General features: G+C 31.4%; 1 protein-coding gene across 1 annotated transcript in view; it reads right to left on the bottom strand.

Moving 5' to 3' along the window:
• Window positions 1–3,899: 3,899 nt before the first annotated feature.
• LOC109014842 (probable leucine-rich repeat receptor-like serine/threonine-protein kinase At3g14840) overlaps window positions 3,900–10,071 on the bottom strand; it is a 61,160-nt gene continuing 54,988 nt past the window's right edge. The window contains exons 12-24 of the mRNA XM_035693719.1: window positions 9,933–10,004; window positions 9,179–9,244; window positions 8,198–8,275; window positions 8,070–8,108; window positions 7,885–7,931; window positions 7,173–7,555; window positions 6,880–7,078; window positions 6,036–6,200; window positions 5,749–5,867; window positions 5,413–5,623; window positions 5,031–5,268; window positions 4,737–4,887; window positions 3,900–4,426 (exon numbers count right to left, since the gene is read on the bottom strand). Of these exons, the coding sequence (XP_035549612.1) occupies window positions 4,031–4,426; window positions 4,737–4,887; window positions 5,031–5,268; window positions 5,413–5,623; window positions 5,749–5,867; window positions 6,036–6,200; window positions 6,880–7,078; window positions 7,173–7,555; window positions 7,885–7,931; window positions 8,070–8,108; window positions 8,198–8,275; window positions 9,179–9,244; window positions 9,933–10,004 (2,164 nt within the window). The 3' untranslated portion in view covers window positions 3,900–4,030. The remainder of the gene's footprint in view (window positions 4,427–4,736; window positions 4,888–5,030; window positions 5,269–5,412; window positions 5,624–5,748; window positions 5,868–6,035; window positions 6,201–6,879; window positions 7,079–7,172; window positions 7,556–7,884; window positions 7,932–8,069; window positions 8,109–8,197; window positions 8,276–9,178; window positions 9,245–9,932; window positions 10,005–10,071) is intronic.

Here is a 10,071-nt window from a genome sequence, read left to right as displayed (position 1 = left end):
CCCTCTCTCCTCTCGGGTTCCTCACTTTGCACGGCCGTGGCACCGCCGTCGTCAGCCTCCAGCTCCACCGAGCACCACCACGGGCTCCCCTGACCTCCCCCTTCCTCCTCCCCTTGACCCAAAGCCCGTATCTCCTCCCTATGCCACGCACGAAACCCACAGGTTTCTCCCCCCTAGCGCCGCCTTCAGCTGTTCCCACGGCCACCGTACCACCACCAGAAGCTCCTCCTCCCACCGAAGACCTCCCCTAGCCACCCCCATGCCGAGCAGAGCCACCCAGCTCCCCCACGCTCTCTCACTCTCTCACGGGTGTTTCTCCCCCTAACGCCTCCTGTATCCAATAGCAAGTGAATTTCAGAGTTTTTTTTTTTTTTAATTAATTTGGTCTATTATTTAACCAATAATAGATCAAATAAAGATAAATAATTCGCATGTATCTATCTTTCTCTTCTTCCAATGTCAATAATAGATTAACTAAAATAATTAAATTTGCAATTTTAATGGATTTTTTTTTTATCTTTTAAGATATATTATCAAATTTTATTTATTAATTTTATTTATTAATTTTTACAATATACTATATATTAATTTATTTATTTTTTCTTTATATCATTTAAATATTATATTTTTTTAACAAAAAATAATAACAAAATAGAGAAATTAATTTAAAAGGTTTATAATGATGAATAATTTCCTCTCCATAATTCATGTAACAAAATACAAAATAAGAAATCAAATATAAAAAAAAGTTACATTTGAAAGAATCTCTTTACATTTTTTAAAAATTATATTACAGGGGAGTGCTAAATTATATTTGTGTTCCAATTCTTTTTTTTTTTTTCACTTAGTGAAAGAAGTATTTTTTTAGTAATGTTGTTAATTTTTTTATTTTAAAAAATATATTTAAGAATATAAAATTAAAAAATTAAAAAAATTAAAAAAAAATTAAAAAACTTTTTTCTACCTTTCTTGGTGGGTTCTCGAGTTACATCCCTCGAGGATGTACCACTACTATTACTTTATTGAATTCATCTTTTTGATTCAACATTTTATCGAATGGTGAGTCCAAGGCCTAGAGCTATTGGAATTATCTTCGTTTTTTATTTTTTATTTTTTTTAAAAAAAGAAATATCTTCTCCAAATCTTATATTCTTCACTTTAATTTTAATTCAGCCTAAACGATGCATGCCCACATTAATTATTTCCTGCACTTAATTCATTTCAATGCATATTAGAAACTATTGTGATTTTGTTTTTTTTTCTTAAAAACAAAAAGAAAAAAAAAAAAGAAAAATAGAATATAGATATCTTTTAATTGTATTCGATGATTCATAATTTCATACAATAAAAGTGTTGAACCCCACCAAATGATGAAACAGTTAACTTAAATAATATCTTAAGAAGCTGAGGGAAAGAATTTCTAAATGATTTATAAATATATATATATTTTTATTTTTAAATAATAAATTTAACTTATTATATAAATGTATAAATTTATTTTTAAAAAAATTTCTACGTGGTTGTCCTACTTCTCGGGAGCTATCATTTCTACGGCATAATCCCACCTACTTTAAGCAATTATTTATTGCAAAAAATAAAAAATCATACCAAATAATACAATAAATACCCTAAAATAAATTTGACATATTAAAATATTTTATTAAAGTATGTAAAAATAATGAAATGTTATTTCCAATTTTTCAGAATGCAAACATTGAAGAGAGAGGGAGGGACAAAAAAAATCAGTAATAATTCATTTCTTTATTGAATTCTTTGATTTTTGAGTGATAGCGATAATTTTTTTTGAACAGTGAGCATGATAGTGATAATTAATAAATTTACTTATGTAAGTAAATAAATAAATAAAGTACACATGATTTAGGAGGGAGTGAAGCTTTTATACAAAAGAGATAACTCACAGGACGACTCTCATCTGAAATTTACGATACACAGTGAGCCACCAATGCACACAGTCAATCTCAAGGGACACCGGAGGCCTCTCACAACCCAGATTGGCAACATCTCCTTCACCTTGAAGTTCCATTACATGTCCCGTGTAAATTGTAATAAAGTAACTAGATATGACTGCAACGAAAAATTTGTGTGTTATAATTGCAAAAACATGAGCATCTCATAGCCACGGTAAATCATTTTATCTCATCATTTTAAATAATCATTCCTTACATGATAAATATAACATAGTAATTGTTAAAATTATGCAATTACTAATATTCTCATTAATTTTAGCTGACGAGTCTATCTAGAAGTAGAGGAAAATATTTGATGTATAACGGTTGTTATCTCATAGTTGTTAAAAATATAATATGTCATTATTGCTATTTTATTTAGCCAAGTGTGAAAATATTAAATAAAGTAATGTTTTTCATTGTTATGATTTCTTATAGTGTTTCTGTTTTAGTAATATTAAAAAGAGTTATGAAAACTTTTAAAATAAATTAAGATAATATGGTTTGCATTCTTAAATTAAGAGCTAAACTACCTTTGAATTAACGCAATAATTTAACATTATTTGTAGTGCTAAATAATATGGTCTAGAATATGTTAATATATATTAGAACATTTTTTATTTTTTCCTTCTCTGAAAATTTATATAATGTTGGAGAGAGTTAGGTGAGATAAAATTTTATAAAAAATAATTGAAAGAGAGAAAGAGTTAAATAAAAAATATTAGAAAATTAAAATATTAGCAGACACTTAGATTATAATTTTATAATATTATTTTTGTTTTGAAATTTAAAAAGATAAATTATATTTTATTTGAAATTTGAAATTTTGAGAAAGTTGTAATGATTATTTTAAAAGTTTTGTATTTCAGTTATATTTAAAAAGGAGATGAGATATGATATGAAAATTTTGGAAAAAAATCTATTTTCAAATAGATTTTTATTTGAAAATAAGTAAGGGATGAATAATGTTTTTATCAATTTCTCTCTCTCTCTCTCTCTTTTTCTGTTTTTCTCATCAAATCTGGTTCTCTTATATTTTTGCTCTTTTGCAGATTAGGTGAGTTTGGATACTGAGGGTTTTTTTTTTTTTTTTATAGGTTAGATCCTAATTGAGATGAGATTAGTTGAAATAAAAATTGAAAGTTAAATAAAATATTGTTAGAATATTATTTTTTAATATTATAGAAACATTAGCCTTTTAAATAAGAGATTTTGGTAAGCTTAACTAAACAATATTTTATTTTTAGTAAAAGAAATAGTCTTAATTTGCTTATGGATGTTACATTTCATTTAAGTGCATTCAATTCTTGAGTTTGCTGCCTAACAAGATCCAAGATTCTCATTATATGTTATTTTATCTGAAATTCGTAAAAATATTATTGGATATAATCATTGATATTAGGGTTTGTAATATGAGATAAAAAGAGAAATGATTTAGTCAAAAATCCTTACTCATATGCTGCTTGTGATAATATGATGATTTACTTTACACGATGATTATATCTGAAGTTAGTCATATTTTGCTGTCTATTATACATTTCACAGCATTTAATGCAGGTAGACAACTGGGCATACGTGCAGCTCACGTTACCCTAACTAGTTTTTTATAGTATCAGGAGTGATTTAGAAATTAAATGATAGTTTAGGGAGAATTTATGTATTTTTCAAATTCATAAATATTTTTTTATCTTATAATCCGGAAAAACCAAAAGGGGTCGATGCGTCAAAAATTGCCAGGTATGGCTATAAACCTTTTGATTTTATGGACCAACGAGATATACAAAATCTAATCAGAATGCAATATCATTGGGGAAATTAAACATGAAAATCAGGAAATGTAAATTGTAAAACATAAAGATTATGTCCCAATTCAAATATAATCTCATATCAGTATCACATATAAAAGTTTACGGTTTTTTAGATGCCTAGATATGCTAGCAACTCACATTTATTACGCCACAGAATCCAAGAGAGGTACTTATTAAGTAATATGTCACAATAATATTAATGCACGATTAAAGACGGCAAACTAAGCATGAAGATCAGCAATATTGCTCATTTATCTAAACTCTTTTCTCCCAATAACTAGAATCCACGTTGATTGGATATAGATCAACAGCGGATGTAGAAGAACCCGTGAATGGACCATCCGTTAATAAACTTTGGGTCTGGCTATTTTCCGACCTACTCGATTCTTTCTTATCTTGAAAATGCTCCCACAGTGCCTTCACTTTCATTTCATCATCTATGATACTTAAATTTGGACCCAACTCAGGAATAACAGCGTCGCCCTCAAGCATGCTCACCACTGAGGACATGGTAGGCCTAACTGCTGCAGAAACATTAGTGCATAGGAGAGCCACATTAATCAAACGCATAACCTCTTCCTTCATGTAGTTTGAACCTAATCTTGGATCAACCAAATCCAATAGATTTCCTTTCTCTTTTAAAACAAGTGCCTGCATAAACAAATCATAGAATAAGCTACCAATTACAGAGGAAAATAGCTCTTTTTGACTTGAGAAATCAGTAACAACGTGATATTGGTAAGGAATTTGTACTCCTAGAAAAAGTACTCGGGAAACAGATAATAGAAGACGGAGTTGATTCTTCATTCTTGCTCTGCAAGTGTGGCAATTGGATATTTTATATTTATCATGAAATATTTCCCTAGCTAGTCCACATTTTTAATATTAGCAAACACAAGAAAATAAAAATAACCAAGAGTGTAAAAGCAAGAAATGCAAGACAAAAAGTGATTGAAATCACCCAATCAAGAAGCTGTAGAGATTCCCCCTTAGGCCGATGACTCGTGTTGCTCTTCCCACTGACAATTTCCAAGGCGACTATTCCAAAACTATAAACATCTGCTTTGTCAGTTAAATAGCCTCGCATCGCATACTCAGGTGCCATATAACCACTGCAAAATCACAGATCATCATGTGGCGTTTTCAACATCGGGAATTTCTAACATTGCTATATAATCAACGGCAATCATTTCTAAGTGTTTTTTATTTTTCGTTTAAAACAAAAGTCTTTGGTGCATTATAAAATACAACTCACTAAGTTCCAGCAATTCGGGTGCTGATGTGGGTATTATCCTCTTCATCAAGCTTGGCCAAACCAAAGTCGGATATCTTAGGGTTGAGATTTTTATCAAGCAAGACATTAGTAGCCTTGATGTCTCTATGGACAATCTTCAATCTTGATTCTTCATGGAGATAGGCCAAACCTCTTGCTATACCAACACAAATCCTATGTCTTGTTGGCCAATCCAATTGTAATTGATATTCTTCTGGCCCTTCAATCAATCAAGTTAATAGAAAGCATTTAATTAGGATTAACATTATGCATACATGATACATGCATGTTATCATTGATTGCATGTAAACTAATACCCTTACAAGTAAACAAAGTAATTACGTGCATGAAGATAAAACTATACCAAACAAAGCACGAGCGAGACTATTATTTTCCATGTACTCGTATACCAGCAACAATTGGTTTCCTTCAACACAGCATCCATAGAGCTTTACAAGATGAGGGTGTTGCAAAGCAGAAATCATGCCGATCTCATTCAAAAACTCACGATTTCCTTGCTTTGATTTGGAAGAAAGCTGTTTGACTGCCATCATGGTGCCATCAGACAAAAGGCCCTGCACTTATACAGAAAACATAAACTTCTTTTCATGCTTAAACAATGACACTTCAAAAATAAAGAGCTACAATTAAGAGGAGTTCAACTCGCATCAATCAAAGGAAATTATTTTCTCCGCTATACCTTATAAACAGAACCAAAACCACCTTCCCCAATTTTATTCGCCGCATCAAAGTTGTTTGTGGCTGTTTTGATTTGCCTTAAGGTGAATGTTCCAGTTTTCAGGTCTAGGCCTCTTAAATCTGTGGAAGGTGCCAAGTTAGATAGGCAAGTATCTCTAGGAAACTAGAAGAATTCTTAACAATATTCCTTATGGTACAGATGAAAAATATTTTAATGAAACTTCTATATATTGATTGTAGAGAAGGAAAACTGCTTGATAATAACAATAATAGTTGCCTTGAAACTACCATGTTCAGTAGCAGTTGATCTTTGTCCTAGACAACCTTTCCACCAGAGTATAGCCACAATAAATAATATCATAACAAAAGCTCCGGCAACGACAATTCCAGCCACTACCCCTTTAGGTATACTTGAAGGGCTTTCATCTGTAGGTATACTTGAAGGGATTTCATCTGTAGGTATACTTGTAGGGATTTCATCAGTAGAAAATAAAAATAAAATAAAATATAGAAAAGAGAAGTGTTGAATATATAATATGTGTCCCTATTTATAGGTGAATGGAGCTAGAGAAATGATGGAAATACAATAAATCAATGATACTAATTAATTTGTACAATAAATTAAATATAGTAGAAAATAAGTCATATTACTATACATACTAAAATATTATGAATATATTCTAAATATGGTAATATTCTAACATAATATTATTCTAACAGTCTGCATTGAAAATACATAAATTTAGGAGGGTTATAGTCTAAGATCAATATTGTCAAGGCAATTGATTGGAGAAATCATCAACTAGCCAACTAAGAAATGTATGACGTTGTCCGACAGTTTCAAAAGTAGTTAAAAATCAACACAATTATTTTGATCTTTCACTACTTGATTGGAATTTTAATAGTCTGCATGATTTGTTTTCAAACAAAGGAAAATATTGAAATGAACACCATAAAAAAACGAATTGATGGAATTTAATGAGTTTGGCATGTTCCATGAAGTATGTGCGTCATCATGCTGCCTTAAATTATCCACAGAAAGAAAAGTAAAATCAAAAGCTTAATTAGATACATGAGCAAACCAGGTCATTAGAAGTGAATGCAAGAGCTCAATATTCAATAGAAAACCTACAAGAATCCATAGAAATGGCTGAAATAAGAGGACCATAGTCTCCTTTCGATGGGATATCAGTTGTCCCCTTCCCAGCCCAGTAGAAACGGATCTCCAGGGTACTACTATTAGTCACGTCAGCATCAAAACTTTGTATATTTGGCTTACGAACCCCACCTGCCGCCTTTACAATATCGAAATCCTTCAGCCTTCGCTCTCCCTACAATATATATTAATGTTCGAATCCATTAATTACATGTTCATGCATTAACAATTGTTTCGTGCTAGCAACAATGTTTAAGTAGGAAATTAACCTGAATGTAAACATCAAATACACGTCTTCCCAAGCTCCTATACGTTTCATCATCAGTGAACACTATCTCCGCAAAATGGAGCCTTACTCTGTACTTCCCACTTACCAAACAAAAGGCATAATAAGTAAGAGAGAGAGGAGAAAAGCGCGCTTTCATGTACAGTTCGGGATTGGTCGTATTCGTAGAAAGTCTGGATAAATTTGACAAAATGAAAGCTGTTTTAGGGCGCTTATCGTCTATGAATTGACCAGTGCTGCTAAACGACCAGTTTTGTGCGAGGAAGAAATTTGAATATCCCCCTGAATTTGTATCAGCATCAAATTTAATACTTTTATTAACAGTTACTTCATCTCCGCCGCAATTTATATGAAGCATGTACCCATCTGAGACAAAAAGCAACATTTTAGCCACACGTGTTCATCGGGTAGACAAAACATGAGGCCTAATTTCATTAAAAAGAAAAATGGGGGTAAAGGAAGAAAACGGCCTCTACAATTTCAGACGAGTTTTCAACCTATGATCTTTCACCTCTTTTTTTTTCTACGTCATTTTTTTGTTTGTTTTTAAAAATCTATATATTTACTAACTGTAAGAAGTTTTGCTAAGAACATGAATGTCGTATTGCTAATCAGAAATTATACCACTGATGACCCAAATGTAACCACGAGAATTTATCATTATTCTAGAGGAAGTATATGACATTTCAACTTACTTTTGGGACAACGCGAGCTGCTCCTCAAACACGAAGCAATATTGCTACTGGTACGTACGTAATACAATGAAGGTCCAGATCAATAAGTTAGCATTAATATATATAACATGAACGAAATTGGATTTGTGTCATATATCACAGGAAAGTTGACCTTAGAAAAACTTACAAAACAGATTGATACTTACGTTTCATTGTCCATCGAAGAGCTTGCAAACAAGTTAATCCTGAGTAAAATGACACCAAGATAAAAGTTCAGTGAGTATATGTGACCATGCATGCATGTGCGTCTCATATTATTAGATGAAAGTCTTACCCCTCCTTATATTGACAATTCGATGATGATGAATCCGATCCTTGATCAGGAATTGTAAAGTTGTTATATGAAAGATCGCTGCACACAAAAGAAGCAATGTGTTTCATCGTCTTCCGTAATGCAGCACGATCAAATTATCACAAGTACCTTTAGTACTGTACATGACAGATCATCAAATTCTTGGAAAGATGATATCAGATTCAAATTATTCTTCTTATTCTTCGTATAGTTCATTACTGTGTATTGTCCAAAAGATTCAGCTTACAATTGCAATCTCAATCCATTACTCTTAATGGGATATGCTGCTTATCAATTAATTATCATAAGCTAATATATAATTAGGAAAATACTGCCTAAAATGATCATCATGATCTTCTTCATATATAGTCATAATTATGTTTGCTACTAATCCCATAAACAAATACCAGAACCTTCGATTCGAAACCAGTAAGGAGCTAATATATAATTATGTTCTTTCCCTTCAACTTGGATGACCAAATACAGCTAGCAATAATACAAATATATGAGTCTCGAATTTAAAAGGAGATATTCGAATTAGTAAAATTGTGCATAACTTGGTTTCGGTGAGAACATTTTTTCATTCATCCATTTCAAATGCTAGATCTAAAAACTCTTCTTTGAGCTTAGAAATCAAGGAAAAAGCATCACAAAGTGAACTCTTCTTATTGATACACTGATGAATATTAATTTCAAGAAGGAAAAATCTACTTGCAAGCAAGTTCATGCACTAATTTGTGCACCCATATTAATATATAATGTATATGTTTAATAAAACGATGTGAATTAAAGATAAAAATAATTTTTATGATATAGGAGATTTTCTTCTTCTCTCAAAATATTTTTTTTAAATAAAAAAAATCATCGGTACGCGATATGGTGCACAAACTCACTTGTACTTAGCAAAACTCTTCCAAGAAAGCTCAAATATAGATACGGAAATTTGGCAGACAATTAGCTTACATATTTTTTCCTCTATCCAGTATCCAAGGAGGTATTGGTCCAGTAAACAAGTTGCCGGTTAAGTATCTGTACAGAATCAGTATTAACCAGTCAGCAATATCATTAATTACATACGTAGTTTTGTGCATTACAGCGTTCATCGGGTAAACTTGCTCCTGATTAGACAAATCTTGTCAAGTAAAAAATAAAGATTAAATTTATCTCTTTTTATCAGTTCAGACTTTTAGCTTAATGATCTCTAAACATATTGAAATGGCTAAATTAGTATCTATATATATGTGATGAGCTAAGTCATTAATGCAGGTACCTAGCTCATGATGCAATTTTTTTAACACGTTGATCAAAACGCTACATATATCAATCAATAATAATACATGGCACGCGTTTTAATTGATCAGTCTATTCTAAATTAATGGGCCTTTTACATCCCCAATATTATGCCGAAACTTAGCTAGGCGATGTCAGCTTTAATTTGAATGAAATCAATCTATTTCTGTCTACGATATTGCTTGGGTCATGCTAGGCCTACCGCCCGACAATGCATGTCATGTCCAAGTGTACGTGTATTTCCGTCAGCTTTTTTATTATTATTATTATTATTATTATTATTATTTTTATACATTTTTTTTAATATTATTAAATATTTAAAAAAAATTGACAACATTATTAAAAAATACTTTTTAATCATGAAATTAAAAAAAAAAAAAACTGTACACAATGTGTCAGGACCTATAACATTTTCCATATTGCTTACATGCGTTCTACTTTTTGTAAGCTTCCATAGTTCTCTGGAATATTTCCATTTAGGCTGTTGAAGCTCAGATCTCTGCATGAGGAGAATTAATTTATAACTAAGTGAATTAGATTCAACTCCGGTCCTTTCAAGCGGTACA

The sequence above is a fragment of the Juglans regia genome, chromosome 9 (genome assembly GCF_001411555.2).
Source record: "Juglans regia cultivar Chandler chromosome 9, Walnut 2.0, whole genome shotgun sequence".
Classification (NCBI taxonomy): domain Eukaryota; kingdom Viridiplantae; phylum Streptophyta; class Magnoliopsida; order Fagales; family Juglandaceae; genus Juglans; species Juglans regia.
Note: the sequence above shows the minus strand (reverse complement) of the source record. Positions and strands in the feature narration are given on the sequence as shown.